This window comes from Pteropus vampyrus, unplaced genomic scaffold, assembly GCF_000151845.1.
Source record: "Pteropus vampyrus isolate Shadow unplaced genomic scaffold, Pvam_2.0 Scaffold254, whole genome shotgun sequence".
NCBI classification, from domain to species: domain Eukaryota; kingdom Metazoa; phylum Chordata; class Mammalia; order Chiroptera; family Pteropodidae; genus Pteropus; species Pteropus vampyrus.
In genome coordinates, this window is record NW_011889035.1 from 1,683,313 (window position 1) to 1,699,801 (window position 16,489).

Below are 16,489 nucleotides of genomic sequence, written 5' to 3' on the forward strand. Positions count from 1 at the left end.
ACAAGAAAGATGACTTGAAATCTTTTTCTGCTATTTTAAAAATATTTTTTTGTTGTATTCCTTAGTGTTTGGTTTTTGTTTGTTTGTTTTTGCATTGTAATGCCATGTTGAGCCCTTCATTAATGGTTTTAGCTGTATTTTGCTTCAGCTCAGATCATCATTATGAAGCTAGATTACTTCCCACCTCTCATTACCCACTTCATTCCTATTTCTACCCTGCCTGCTTTTTTCTCATCTCCTCATTTCATCACCTTATCTCATGGCATCACAGAGAGCTTAGAAATGATCTAAGAAGACCCAGAATTTATCATTCCAAGCAAGAAAGACTATTGTCATGGCCACTTGATATAGATTAATTTTGGGTAGCTCTACACTGCCCGAAACTCTTCTCAACTTTCTTCCTTAGCCATGTCAAAGATGCACTATATCCAGTAACTCTTCGTAGATTTTGTGTTTGGGGGTTTGCGCTGTTTTCTAGTTTAATTGAAAAGATATTGTATTTCATTTTTGTTCTCTGTGTTTCATTTTGATTGGTTTATGGGAAGAGATGAGGTCAGCATTGCTTTTATTCTGTTTGTAATCAGAAAATCTGTATTCATTTCAGAGTTAATCAAAACATTTCATTAAATTTCAAACTTGTCTTTTGTAGTCAGTTTCTTATCAAAATAAAATTTATGGCATATTCTCTTCATCCTAAGGTTTTTATTCCTGGCCTTCAGTTGCTGTATTTTACTTAATTCTTTTGATTATATATTTATGAGATTATTGCTCATGTTTTTCTGACTACAGAAGTAATATTTTGAAAAAGTATATTGTAGAAAATTTTTAATATTTAAGAATGAAAAAACCAAAAATGCCCTAAAATTTCATCCCCCAGAGATAACAGCTGTTTTTTTTTGTAGGTTTTATTTTTCTTATTTATTAAGAGCCCATTGTATAAAGTTGCTCAAATGGTGACAGTCTCTTAGAAATGGCGGTGTTGAATTGGGAGTAATTACCAGTATTTCTCCCAGTTCTGAAAGTTCTGATTCTGTGAAATTTTATATTTCTCGGTAAACTTCTTCAGAAGGTCTCATTTTACAAGTAGTATTGTAAATTGATCTCACAAATCATAGGCACTGAATTTGATGGAGGAGGGAGGTTATCCTGTTTTACATTTTTATAGCACAATTAGTGAAAAAACAGTTTAGACAATTTGACAATATTAAATGTTCATCTGAATGACCAGACTAATGACTTTTAGGATGTTGCATTACCTACTAGTATGTACTTTCTTCTTGTTATTCCTCTCAGGCCATGACTAGGGCCAGAGCCCTGAGATCTCAGTCAGAGGACTCTGCTTCCGCCTTTAGTGCTAATGACCTTATGAGTATAGATATGGCAGAACAGATGGCTGATGACTCGGATAGTAGCATTTCAGCAGCAGACAACAAAGGAAGAGGCCGAGGAAGGGGCCGAAGAGGAGGAAGAGGGCAGAATTCAATGTCCAGAGGAGGATCTCAAAGAGGAAGAGGTCAGCACTGAGTATGGTCTTTTGCACACATCCAGACTTGGCCATTGAGTGGGAAGTACAGAATTGTTCTTTAAACTTTTATTTTTATAATGCATAAAGTCAGTCTTTAATGTAGTTCTGATATGTACATGAATTTTGAATGGCTGCATGCACATAGGGTCATAATTGCTCTTAATATGTATTTTTTTCACACAGTACCTTTTGGGTATGTTTAATGTCTTATTTACTCTTACATGTACAAAGTAATGAGGTAAATATGAGCTTTTGAGGAAAATGGCTAGCTAATATCCGCTGGCAGCAGGAAGAAAACTCCAGATCATAAAAATTAGTTTTGTTACTATCATACAGATGCCCACATTCTTATAAAGGGGCTTCATAACATTTGTTTGAAAAGAAAAGCCACCCAAAACAATTTGATTTCTTAAAACAATTAGTAACATTAATTGCCATCATTGTATTTAATGTGACACTATTGTTATTAAATAGTCTAAACAATAGAAAATAGTCATCCGGTGACTTCCTGATGCATTATATAAATCAATCCGTAGGAACATTTTAAGATTATTTTTATTATATATTTTTCCATAGGAATTTTAAGATGGTAAAATAGATAGTACCTTAGCTAAAAATCTCCATGGAGGGTAATTCTCATTTTTTAAGGATAATTATTTTTATTACCCTTACATTTATGAAATTTTTCCTTAATTTTAATTGGAACAGTATGAACCAAATGCAGCCTAATTGATTGATCAGACTAGATAGTTCTTTTTATATATATATCTTTGGCTTTTTACACATAAACTATGTTTTGACATAACTTTATTTAGATTTCATTTTGGTGTTATTTTTAAAAAAACCTAGCTACTAATGGGTTTGTATATTGACCGCTCATTATTCTAACAGCAGGCACTGGTGCGGAAACTTCTACTCGAAGCAGAACTTCAAAGGCCACTATGTCAACATCTAGAAATATGTCTATTATAGATGGTGAGTATAGACTGCAAATGATTATCTAGCAGTTATTTGTAAATTCCAACACAAAAAGACCTAGGAAACCCCATTAATAAACCTCATTGGTTTGTGTTGCCATCAAAAGCATTTATAGAATCACAGGATAAATTATGCTGTGATTTAAAAGATTTTTGCCATTTATTGGTGCTCTTACAGAAACTGAGCTTTAGAAATTAACTTTTAGACCAATCTATTTCTCTTTTACAGAGATCACTAAGACATTGAAAAGGCAATTGGTCAGTAAATCAACACTGATCGCGAGATAAGGAACTGCTTCTTAATGTGCTGTTTACTTTCTTTCCTCACTCCTATTGTTAGTATAGAGAAGTCATGTGAGCTGTATTTAAGGGAAATTATGGTTAGGGTTCTTTGAGTTAAAATTTTGTGGTCTAAAAATTGTCCTTAAACTAAGGGGATCTATTTTTATAAATGATCTGTAGTAATAATTTAATATAAAAATTTAATAAACAATGTTAAATAGTATGGTTTATGAGAACAGCCAAAGTTGTTAGTCAGATTTATGAAAATATATGTTAAAATGAGTAGTGATATTTTTTTTACCTAGTATTCAGATATCCATACATATGTATTTTGTTTACATTATCTTATTATCTGAGGTAACTTTTATAGCTAGGATTAATTTTGACATTAAAGAGTTGGACTAAATCTCACAATATGAAATTTATCAAGGATAAATATAAAATGCATATATGTCCAAAAGGTCAGCTTTACAAGAAGAGTTCTGAGAGGCATGCGACATAGCAGCGACCCAAGTAAAAAAGACTTAGGTCAGTAAGAGTCGTGCAGGTTGACCTACCTGTCCAAATCTAGTGGTGTCTTAAGTATTATTAATAGAGGTTGTGCATCCATATAGCAAGGAAGTTCTCTGTACTGAATTGGATGCATCATGCCAAGAATACTGTGTTCACCTTTGGAACTGTTTCAAGAAGGATATAAATTATATATAATCATTCGTTTTATTTATATATACATAAATAAAAGAACAGCTTTGCCTACTCCCTCATTTGTAGATGAGGGAATTGAGCTGAACAATTTGCCCTAGGTTGATAAAACCACTGATAGTACTAATAATAGCTAATATTTCTGGAACGGTTGCTGCATGCCTCTCAATAGCTCTGTGGCGTAGGTATTTAAATGATCCCTGTTTTACTAAAAAGGGACCTGAGGCTTTGAAAAGATAGGCAGTTTACTCAGGGTCTCACAACTAGTAAATTCTAGAGCTTGTGGATTGATTCCAACATTTCCAGACTCCAGAACCAGTAGTTAACCACTATACTAGTTGCTAGAGGAAGATAAGATTAGAGACCTAGCTGCTGGTTCTTAATATAAAGATGGAGCAAGCTGCCTCAGATGGAGGTGAGTTGTGACCCTATTAAAGGAAATTTTCAGCGTTCGTTGGATGATAGCACAACCTGGAAAAAGGATATAATCAACAGATCCATTAAATGACAGTTAAGGAACCTTCCTATCAGAAATTCTGTTGCTGTATTTTCACTTAAGGATTATTCAGTACTTAAAGAGAGCTAGCTGAGATCCTGGTCTTTTGACTTTAGAAGCATATTGTCTTTGTTGCCAACGAGGAAATGGCATCTGTTCTCTTCTTGGCAGGTCTAAGATAAAAGCAGTGAAGGAGAAAGAGAAGAGATAGGATGGGAAAATATCTAGGCTGAGTTCACCACATAAAAGCCTTGTGACTTTGGACAGGTCACTCACTCTTCTGGTTTGTTTACATGTACATTGGGAGTAATAATCCCTGCCACATTGGGTTATTCTGAAAAGTAAAAGCAAAAAACCTGGCACGTGGTAGGCATTTATGAACTGTTACTGCTATTATAAAAAAAGCGAAAGCAGAGGGAATTAGAAGAGTGAATGAAATATGAACAGTTTCATGTTAAACCACCAAAAGTTGGTTAGCATGCAACACAGAGGCATAGATGTTATAAATTACCCACCTTTACCTTAGCCCACTCATGTTTTAATTATTTTAGTGAAACTTCTTTTGATATCAGTAGGTAGAATTAATCATTTAAAATGAGTCTTCTGGTTTCCATTGCTATTGCTAAGAAAGCAGATAAACTTGTTGCCTTTTTTTTAAGTCTGTTTTTCTTCCAGCTGGCTGTCTTGGTGTTCTGCAGTTTCACTATAATGAGTCTAGATAATGGGATTTTTTTTTTTTTCCATCCCGCTTAGGATTTATTAGGTGTCATGAACTGTGGATTGGTCTTTCATCGTTACTAGAAAATCCTTAGCTGTTATGCCCTTAGATATTACCTCTACACTATTCTTTTTCTCCTTTTTGGGTCTTCAGTTAAATAAATATATATGACCTTTTAACTCTTTCTTTTTATGATTCTTAACCTTTCTTGTATTTTCTGTTGTTTTATTTCCCTGTGTTATGTTCTGAGTAATTATTTCTGATCAGTCTTCCAGTTCACTCATCTGTTCTTAAAACTGTCCGTTAAATTTTTAATTTTCTTTTTTTGTGGGGAAGGGAGGGTTGAAATTCTTTTTGGTTCTTTTTAAATGCACAGTAAGGATTTTTTTTCTTTTTGTATTCTGTATCTAACAACCCAGTATCTGAATGTCTTCGGCCACTTTCTATTGCTGTTTTTGATTCTGTCGCTTCTCATGTATGGTGACTTGTTTTCTTGTATGCTGTTATATGTTATCTCCCCCAAAACCAGCAGTACGAATAATTTGAGATCTTGGATGAAGATATCTTCCTCCAGAGAAGATTCACATTTGTTTTCCCAGGCTTCTAGGGGCAACACTAGTCTTAGACCACCTTAAATTTATACCTGTGTGCCACCTTAAATTTATACCTGTGTGCCAGTCAGGTGATATGTATTTGTAAAATCCTGTTTGTGTCTGCTTCTCCCCTTAAGCTTTGAGGTCCCAACTTAATGTAGGATGGAAATGCATCAGGCTCCCCACCTTGAACAGTCTCAGATTATGGTAGCTCTCTGTGTCTTCCTACAGAACTGTCAAAACCATTGTTAACATTTGCCCACGTCAACTGGTATCCTTAGGGAAAATGCCTCTACTATACTAGCCTCTTTGAATTCTAGCTTTTCTTCGGTTTTGGTCTGTTTGTTCCTTACTATGTGATTAGCTCTTCAGTGCCATTAAGATTTTCTTTTTAATGTTTGGTTTGGTAATTTGGGTTGTTTTCAGCAGAAGTGTTTGAATAATCTAACCTACAAGGAACAGGTACAGAGTTGTTTTTTTTTTCTGTATTTAAAATTCATCCGTGGTTGCCTTTTTTGCAACTAGAACTCTATGTCTCATAGGGGTTTTGTGAACATTTCTTTTACTTTTTAACATCAGGTCCTTTCAGAAACCACTATGCCAGTGAAACTTTAAAAGACATTCTTTAGTGATTCCTGCTCTGTTACCCATTGATAATGTGGAATAAAGCTTCTATTTGTGTGAAGAAAACAAGAGACCCGTTGTAGTGCTTTAGAATTTTCACAGATAGGCATGACTGAACATTTTTTTAAGTAATTATATTCATTTGTAAAAAGAGACTATGTAAGTAAGCCGAATTAATATGAAACTTAGGATTTCCTGAATTATGTTCCAGGCAAAAATCTTATTGCAGTACTTTTTACAATGGATGGTTAAGAACTCATGCTCTAGAGTCATGAGTCACATCTGATGTGGCCGGCCAGCTCTTTCCCCGCCGGCTTGGTGCTCTTGCACTGTAAGTACCTGGTGAAAGGGATTGTACTATTTTGATCATCATGGTATCTACAGTGCCTGGCACACAGTATATGTTCATTAAGTACTTGAGAATGGCTGAATAAAAATTACTTAGAGATCGTGTATCATAAAGGTTAAGAATGTGGTTCTAAAGTCAGACAGACCTTGGTTTGAATTCTGATTCCTCGATTTACTAGCTGTGTGTTCCCTAACAGATTAATTAAGCTTTCCAACTCTAAGCTTCAGTGTCCTCGTCTGTCAGATGGGGTAATGGTTGCATTTTATGGGTTATTTTGAGGATTAATGAGAAAATGCATGTGAAATACCTGGCACAGTATTTGTACATATTAAGCTCCAGTAAATGTAAATTATTATTCTGTAAGCTTCAGATCCCTTAGTTATAAAATTGGCAATGTAGTACTTACTTCACAGAACAGTTAGAAGTATTAAATGAACTTATGAACATACGTTACTGAATATAGCACTTAGTAAGAATCAAAGAAAGGATTGCTGCTGTTGGAGTTAGTAGCAATGTTTACAGTAACTTATGAAAATGGATGTTTTATAATTTCAATTTGTCTTTTATGTAATTGATTCACTCTAATGTTTTTTCAGTTTAACTGATTACCTCCAACATTGGGCCTTTTTTTGAAAAATGAAATTGACTTTTTATACATATGTGTACATTTTTATCAGGTTAGATTTGGTGTTTAAGTCTCTGACAGAATAACCATGGGGTATTAACTATAGTTAACATGACTTTGGGACAAAAGCAACTTTAAAAATATAACTGCTAGATCCCTACTGTAAATGGAGATAATGGTCAGATTCTGTAATAACAAGCTCCATGGAGTATTGAGATTCATTATTGTACTGGATATTGTTGGGAAAGCTAGGTATTATGTTTAAAGCTAGCAGAGGCTGTATATAAAAGATGACAGCCTGGAATTTTCCATTGAAGTTCATCTGCAGAGTATGATGACTAAAACAAATAAAAGATAGCTTTGAAGCCTTTGCCTTTACACTTTACCATAGTGGTTACCACTGCTGCTAATACATTTACCCCTACTATTACTAGCTACATGTTTTGTAGTTAGTAATGCTACGACGACTGTGCATTTGCCAAAGCAATTTACATTACCTACCTCTTTATCGTTTGAACGAATTTCTGCATGAAGTAGTATTAACACTATATTACAGGTGAGGAAACCGAGACTTAAGCAAAAGAACTTGGCTGTAGTCACCCAGCTTGTAAGTCAAAATAAGTCTCATTCTACGAGACAGTTCTTAACCACCATACTGTATTGCCTTCCTAACAAAACTCAGTGCTTATTTTCTGATAACATTAATTATGTGAATTTATTTATTGTTTGCTATCCACTAGGGACAAAAAGAAAGGAGGGCTCTTCTTTTCAAGGATCTAAAGTTTGAGGAGTCAATTAGTGAATAACTATTAAGCAGAAATATTCTTTTTAAAGAGTCATGATGTACTCTTTCCCAAACAGGAAACAACCTAAATGTTGTCCAGCAACTGGTGAATTGGTTAACAAGTTCTGGTGCATTCATAAAATAGAATAGGACTCAGCAGTAAAAAGGAACAAACTACTTATACATGCAGCAACATGAATGAATGACTCTCAAAAGTATTATGCCAAGTAAGAGAAGCCAGACTCAAAAGGTAGCATACTGTATGATTCCATTTATATGACAAAGGCCAAACTACAGAGAAAGAAATTATGCCAGTCATTACCAGGAATTAGAGGTGGGTGAGGGAATTGGCCACAAAGGGGCACTTGAGAACTTTTTGGCATGAAAGGAATATTCCCTATCTCGATTTTCAAGCGGTTATGCAACTGTAAAGTTTTGCCAAAATTCATAAAATTGTATGATTACAAAGGGTGACTATCACTGCGTGTAAAATGTACCCCAATACAAATACATGAAAAGATGCTCAGCATCATTAATCATCAGGGAAATGCAAATTAAAATCACAGGAAATATCACCTCAAAAAGAGTCATGATGACTGGCTTTGTTACCCAGTTGCCCTGTCCAGCCTTTTAAATGGAAGTAGAGTAGGATGTGAGGCCACTAATTGACAAGAATTCTGCCTCTGCCCTTTGTCTTCCCAGGTGGACATCACAAATTGGGGGTGGAACCTGGAGTAGGAAAAAATGAGCAGATCATAAATTTAGGCGAGGTAGAAAGATTCTGAGTTTTCTGACTAGGAGAATTTTGAACTTTATGAAATTCTTTGAGTATTTAACTTTTCAAGTCCTCTTATCTCTTTTTTCTCCTCTTGCCCTGTTGGGGGTTGTCTTGGGGAGACATTTTTTAATGTTAGGAAACTGGTAATGCTTGGGAGAAAATAAACCTCTGATTGGCTGTTTGAAATTTATTCCAGATTTTTAATATTCTGCACCCAATTCCAAAGTGTGTATGTGTGTGTGGAGGGCAGGGGTCGGCGGGGGGTGGGGGAGGGCGGTGTGTGGTCCCCACACCACCAAGCAGTTCTCTGGGACACCAGCCAAGAGCCCTACAGTTTAACTTAGTTTTAACATTTTCCACCCAGAGACAGTGTCAGGTTCCTCAGGTTAAGGTCTCAGTCCCACAAGACTGCTCCCCTCTGCTTCAGATGCCAGTCTGAATCCAGGTTGTGACCAGTGAGTGAGTGGTTTTGACCAACTGGCTATAAATCAGAAGTTCCCACGACCCCCTCCTTGGCTTAGATTAGTTTGCTGGGGCAGCTCACGGAACTCAGGAAAACTAGATTACTGGTTTATTACAAAGGATATTAAAGGATACGAATCCACAGCCAGACGAAAAGATACATAAAGAAGAAGCTTGTCTCCTCAGGAGTCTGGGGCCTGACATGATGGAAGTGTTGTGGTTCCCCCATCTGGAAGCTCCTCAAACCTCTTCCTTTTGAGTTTATATGGAGGCTTCATAACACAGACACAATTGATTAAATCTTTGGCCATGGGTACTTTATTTGGTGGGGAAGATTCTAATAATTTTTTTTTCAATTACAGTTGACATTCAATATTACTTTCTGGTATACAGCATAGTGGTTAGACATTTATAAAATTTGTGAAGTGATCCGCCTGATAAGTCTGGTATCCACCTGACCATACACAGTTATTGCAGTATTATTGACTATATTCCCTATGCTGTACTTTATATCCTCGTGATTTTTGTAACTACCAATTAATTTGTACTTGTTGATGCCTTCACCTTTTTCACCTGGCTCCCAAGCCCCTTCCCGTCTGGCAACCATCAATTTGTTCTCTGTATCAATCAGTCTGTTTCTGTTTTGTTTGTTCATTTACTTTGGTGATTGATTTAACCTCCAGTCCCTCTCCCCTCCCCAGAAATCAGAATGAGACTGATCCCCTGGTAATCTGCCCCTACTTTCCTAAAGTCACTGTATTAACATAACAAAAGATGCCTTTATGGATTTCATCACTTCGGAAATTTAGAGAGTTTTAGGAGCTCTGCGCCAGAAATTGAGACAAAGACCAAATATCTATTTCTTATTATAAAATCATAATATCACAGTTTTGGGCTCAGGAAAAATAAATGGTTAACTAAATTTCATGTTCCTAACCAAGTCTGTAAAATTTAAAAAGTAAGGGTTCAAAAATTTTATCAGATATGCCGCGTTTCAGAATTTGCCTCTAGACTATTTCTTAGGTACCGAATATGGTTAACAAAATAGGGGAAAATAAGAAAGCTCATATTGGCTCCTAACATAGCCATAGGGAGGGAATTGCCCACTGTAAGAAAAGGAACACCGTAGGAAGGTTACCCTCAGTATATTAGGAGTTCAGTCCCTCAGGTGATCAGATTTTATCCTTCTGTATAAGTGTATTTATGAACATGGCTTGTAACTATATTTGAATTAGCCAAGAAATCATATGAAACTTGCAGATAGGCTTTGATTTATTTGAACGTAGAATGGCACCTCACTTTAGATTGTAAAAAATACAAATGGTTTTATAATTAGTCATCATGAGTTTTTGCAGGTAGGACTTAGGAAATCTTCAGCTAAAGAAATGTGCAAATTTTTCTAAGTTATTTTAAGAACAAAATAATGGCTATTTTATCTTTTTCATTATAGCCTTTGGATCTGCGAGACAGCAGCCTTCTCAAAATGTTACTACTAAGAGTTATTCAGAGGTAAGAAAAAAAGTTTTATAGTTGTTTTAATAATTGATGTTTTCTGCGTTATGAATTATCTAATTGATCTGAAAGTAAATAGAGGAAGCTTTAGTTTAAATAGATGCTGCTTACATGGTTTCTGCCTCCTTTTTGTGACTTTTATTTATTATTTTTTGGTATATTAAAAAAACCTCAGATTCAGTTATTTAATTCATTTTTATTTAAATGTTCTATTTCTGTAAAAACTATTTGCTGTTTTGTCTTTTTATTCCTTTAGGTGATTGAGGTAGATGAATCAGATGTGGAAGAAGACATTTTTCCTACCACTTCAAAAACAGATCAAAGGTAAGTACAGTGACTTCCTATAAAAAGAAACATTTGAAAAAATTAAAAATTATCCAGAATTCTGCTTCAACATCTTTCTATGCCTCAGATGGTTAGGAGGCTTATTTTCAACTAGTCAAGTAAGTAGAGAAGTGAAAAATAGACCAAGTACTACTTCATAGAATCAATACAGCATAATTGCAAATATTTTCTTTGAAAATTTAAATAACCTGTAATCATTTCCTTTTGTCTTTATTACCTAATGATTTTCTTGATGGAGTACTATGTTCTCTCCAATTAACAGAAAATAGTTTTGTAGTTTGTTAATACTTGATTTCAGCTTCTCTTGATCATCATATTTTTGTATACTAAATTATACAGGGTGCTAAAAAGAGGATCATATTGACATTCTCTGCCTTCAAAGTACTTACATGCTTTTTCTGTCCTTTTTGGTTTTTGTCTATTACTTTGTGGCTTGTCTTGATTCATTATTACCATTTTCTTTTCTGTATTAACATTTTAGATGAATACTGCTTAACTAAAGCTCAGTTAATGAAAATTTCTACTTAAGAAAATAATCACGCACTTTTTTTTCATACTTATTTTCTGTGTGAGCATTATATTAGGTCTAATGGGGGACATAATAAATGTTTTAAAATGGTTACTGCCTTCAGGCAACATAAATTATAATGGAAGAGATGAACACATTTCAATCCATTAAGGGATGATTGAGTCAGTACATAATTATGTGTGAAATTTTGTGATACAAACTAGGTTTGCGTGCTTATAGGCCCACAGAAAAAGGAGCAAGAAGTATGGGCTCTCCCATAGAAGAAAAAGCTTTATACTGTAGTAAAATTTACCCGAGATTTTAAAGATAGGAATTATTTGGATTAGCAGGTGGAGAGTGACAGTTGAGAGAAATGATATGAGCAGAAGTTAGAGAAATAAGGGTGAGAATGAGGGAAAAGCGCTATCTCGTTGTTTCTCAAACTTTTTTTATGGTCTCAACCTTTTTCATTACCCAAGGATAAAAATTAAATTTGATTTAAATTAATTTAAATGACTTTAATTTAGAAAGTACATACTAAAGAATGGAATTTTGTTGGGTAAGATCAAGCTTGGGAGTGCCAAAAACCATTGTAATATCTTAAGATTTTTCACCCATCCCACCCCCTGTTTTTTGTTTCCCGGGTACGATATTGACCCCCCATTGAGAATATATACTTTATATGAATTAAGAGTCTATGTTAGAAGAATTGGTAAGGATAGTTCCATATTCAGGTAACCATTATGTAGGAGCTAGGGATAGAAATATAAAAGAAATGTCTCCTTCCTCCCAGGAATTTACACTTTAATGGTATGCTGATCACAGCACTAATAACCCACCAAGATAAATGTTTTATTTGAATGTGGTGAAATCTAAGGGAAGTGCCAATGTTTTCTAGGATAGGTCATTGAAGGGTTTACAAAGAAAGTAGGTAACATTTGAGCCGATGATAACAGATGTGTAAGAATGCTCGAAGGACATCAGAGTGCAGCAACAAAGAGTAAGGTCACAGGCCACGGATATCTGCTTTGAAAGGATGATCAGGGAAAGCCCCTGAGGAGATTACATTTAAGCTGAAATGTTATTAAGACAGACTCGACCTTGCACAAATCCAGGAAAAGCCCTTGCAGAGCTTCCTGAGGAAGAAACAAGCTTGCTGCAGTTTAGGAGCCAGCGAATAAAGTGAGGCGGGAAAGGGGGTGGTTTGAGATGAGAATAGAAGAGAGGTCAGAGCACATCTTGAAGCAGGGACAGGTTAGCAGAACAAGGAATTTGGACTTTATTATAAACGCAGAGGAAAGCCAGGGAATGATTTTGAGAGAGTAATGGCATCATTCGATTTATATTTATAAGGATCCCTGTGGTGCAGGAGGACAGGAGTGGGACAGGCTGACCCGAAAGGGACTGTAAATAGGTAGTCCAGGTGAGAGAGACGATGGAGACTTACACCAGAGTAGTAGCTGGGAAATGGAGAGAATCGACTGTTTCAAGATATGTTTTCAGGCAGACGTGGCAGAAGTTGGGGATGGATTGAGTATTTGAAGTGAGGGAGAATGAGGGGGCAGGATCATTGTTGATTGTCAGGTTTCCTGCTTGAGCACTTAGATAGTGCCGTACCCTGAGAAAGACATACAGGAAGAGAAACCGTTTTTTTGTAGGGAATAATAGGCAGATAAAAGTTCTACTTTCAATGTGAAATGTTTGAGATGCCTGTGAAATTTACATGAAGGGAGGTTTTAGGTGATTGGTGAGTCTAGAGCTCAGATGAGAGATTTGAATGATGCCTAAATTTACTTCTCAACAGCATGTAACTGATACTTAAAGCCATGGGAATGGATCAATCACCTGGAAAGAGAAGGTGGAGAGAAAAGACGGCTTATGTCCTGATCCTTGGGTTTCATTCTTTAGAGCTTAGGTGAAGTAGAAAAGACAACAAGAAAGACAAGAGAAAAACCTGGGAGAGTATAGAGTTGCTGAAGCCAATGCTGGCCTTTGTAAAAGGAGTGAAAAATACCAAGATGAGCTTAGGTGTAGATCAATTTGTATATTTGTGGTAGGTAGTCGAAGATATTTGAGGCCATTAATTCATATGAAGATTTACCTGAATATCACAGGCTTGAGTTCCATGTATTAAACAGGACTCCTTTGGTTCCAGCTGATAGAAACTTAATTCAAATTTTCTTAGGGAAAAGAAGATTTATTGGAAGAATATCAGGATATCTCAATCCATTGATAGAAAACAGTCCCTTTCTAAGTACCTGTTTGGTTGTTCTTGTCTTTATAAATTAAAAAACACGCAAACAGAAGCAGTTCTAGCTTTTTGTTTTTGTTTTTTAGTAGAGCCTCAATAGTTGAGAGGAATATAGAAGTTCAGCTTGAATTGGGTCCTTATTTTTTGTTATTAGAACTAATGAGAATACTATTTTTTGTATGTTTGACATATTTCTTTAATAACCTTAAATATATCTTGATTTTGTTAGCATTTTGGGATATCTCCTTTTCAGTAGAATAAATGTCCTTTGACTTCTTATTTACTCATGAGGTCATAAAAATAACTAAATTGTTTAAAACTCTTATCTGTCAGGTAGTGTTTTGAGGCTTTACATATGAATTAGCTTGTTTAGGGCTCACAACCACCCCACGAAGTAAATATAGTATATATAACTATATTATCCCCATTTTGCCTTTGAAGACAGTGAGGAGGGTGGTCTAAGTAACTTACTTAAGGTCACCTAACTGGTCACAGAGCCAGGCAGTCTGCTTCACTCTGTCTCTGCTGTTGCTTCTTAACATAATAGATTAAGTTCTCGGACCATTGTGCAAGCAATAAGAATCATTTAAATGATGAGAGGCAATTTAGAAATTAACATTTTGGCAAGAAATCTGATTCAGCCTTGGCAGATTTGTGTTTCTGATGACAGCATCTGAATAAGGCAAATTAGGCTCTTTTTTTTTTTAAAGAATTATTTAGTAATGGCATGATTTCTATGGTTATTTCACTTAAAATTTAAAGTACTTAAGCTCTGCCACTTACTAGGTATGGTCTTTATGCAAGTTTTTTAATTTTTCTGTTCTTTAGTGTCCCTCATTGTAAAATAAAGGTAACATTTACCTCAAAGTGTTGTTGTGAGGCTTAAATGAGGTAACGTTTATAAAATGCTAAGTATAGGGCCTGGCACATAGTAATAGCTATTTAAGTGCTTATTAAATAAACTAAATAACAGGCTAGGGAAATAGAACAAGAGTGGAAGGGAGAATGATATGCACTAATATTCCTGGCAGTTAAGTTTAAAAAGGAAAAACTTCCAGCTGTAAAAATTCCTTCTGCCAGATGGGCAATGGAAAGCCTATTTTTCCCTAGAAAAATTGTTCCAAACTCTACCCTTGCTGTACTGGAAATAAGAGGACCCTTCCAGATTTGATAGAGCTGACAGATAATAATCACCTCTCTAAAGCAGCAAGCGAGAGAAGGCCTGGCTCAGTCTGGCCAGGTGGAGGAGGAAAGACAGAGCATTCTATCACGCCTTGCAGTGGGGGGAACTAACATTTTGGGGGTACCTTTTCTGTGCCAGGCACAGCCTAAGGTCAATTTAACATGTTTTCTTATGCTTATAACACTGCTACAGCTGACTTATTCGCTGAATATCTCCAGATAGGAATTTTCACTTATGGCTCTAAATTATATCTGAACAAAAATCGTGAAAACTTACAGCTCCTGGCTCTCAATTTGATATCCTCCACCCCCTTATTTTGAGCCATCCATACGAGGCTAATCAAACCAAACACTTTTTGACACCCTGGACAAAAGCTCATTTCTTCAGCCCGGACGTCAAAACAGTATAACCATTTTTTTTTTTCCTTCCCACCATTGATTTCTGAGGATGATAGACCTGTCACAAATGAGATCTCTGGGTCTGTGGGGTCTTCTGATGAAGAATTAGTGCTTTTCCTTTGATCAAATGAGCCAGTGTTTATCATAGATGCCTGGCTAGTTTCTAGGCCCCATCAGTTATTTGTCTGGGGAGACATCAGAAAGCAGAGTCAGGTCTTAATATATATTTCTTTCCATAACCCTCCACCTTTCCCCAAACCTCCAACAACAATGCATTAACCTAACTGCCACCCTAGTACTGTGGCTTTCTGCTTTTGATGATCTGCTTCTTGTTGGCACAGATGGAAACAAGTCAACAATTGACCAGTTCCAGCTTAGGTTAAGTATAGAGAGATGGAACCTCCCCAGATGGATCGATTGATAAATTCCTTGGTCCTCTACCTCTAAATCTATGTTGCTTGACAAATCCTCCTGTCACTTCCTTTTGTATATAAGAACCTGTGGACATTTGTTTCCTTCTGACATAATACCTCTTGATTCTCAACCTTTTTGTCTAGAAAAGACCAGACCTATTTCTTTTGCTGTAATAACATCTGAAGTATCCCAGAGTTGGCCAAGAATTCACAAACACTGTTTTCGTTTGAGATAAGAGTTGGCAAACTTTTTCTTAAATGGCCAATTGGTAAATAATTTAGGCTTTGAAGACCAAGAGGCAAAATCAAGGATATTATGTGTGTACTTATATAACTATTTAAAATGTAACCATTTTAAAATATGAACATTCTTAGCTCACAGGTCCTTAAACACAGGCAGGTTGCATTTGGTCCACCTAGCCATAGTTTGCTGGCCTCTGATCTAAGATAGACTTAAAATTTTTATTAATAAAAAGACAGGAATATCAGGTCCATTTCCATAAGTTAAGCTTCACACAGGTAGGAATCACAATTTTCTTGTTCATTGATATTTTCCAGGGCCTATCATAGTATTTGGCAAGGAGCAGAGCACTCCGTAAATATTTGCTATTTGATTTGGATTGAACACGAATAACGCAAACAGTGAGGCAACCCTAGAAAGTGGAGAGAGCCTTTCGGAAGATAACTTTTGTCTATTACAGAAACATAACTGAGATTTGGATAGAAAAACATTTCAGTGTTGCCACAATTTGTAGAAGTGGGGGACGGTAGTAGACACTATAATAATAATATAAGTAAGCATCTGTGTAGTGCTAATATATGTGTTAGGTACTGATCTCTAAGTGTTGAAATATATTGACACATTTAATCTTTAAAAAATTATTCTCAGCCTCATTTTACAGTAGAGAAAATTGAGGCACAGAGGGGCCAAGTAACTTGCCTAAAGCCACACAGCTAGTAAATA

At 35.7% G+C, this 16,489-nt stretch overlaps 1 protein-coding gene across 3 annotated transcripts in view; it reads left to right on the forward strand.

Moving 5' to 3' along the window:
• The window catches only part of MRE11 (MRE11 homolog, double strand break repair nuclease), a 57,647-nt gene that overhangs the window by 35,817 nt on the left and 5,341 nt on the right, over positions 1 to 16,489 (forward strand). For 2 of the 3 annotated variants that reach the window (XM_011374744.2, XM_011374745.2), the window contains exons 15-18: positions 1,294 to 1,513; positions 2,417 to 2,500; positions 10,366 to 10,424; positions 10,684 to 10,751. In XM_011374744.2, coding sequence (XP_011373046.1) covers positions 1,294 to 1,513; positions 2,417 to 2,500; positions 10,366 to 10,424; positions 10,684 to 10,751 — 431 coding nt within the window. The remainder of the gene's footprint in view (positions 1 to 1,293; positions 1,514 to 2,416; positions 2,501 to 10,365; positions 10,425 to 10,683; positions 10,752 to 16,489) is intronic. The other variant, XM_011374746.2, reaches the window with a different exon arrangement.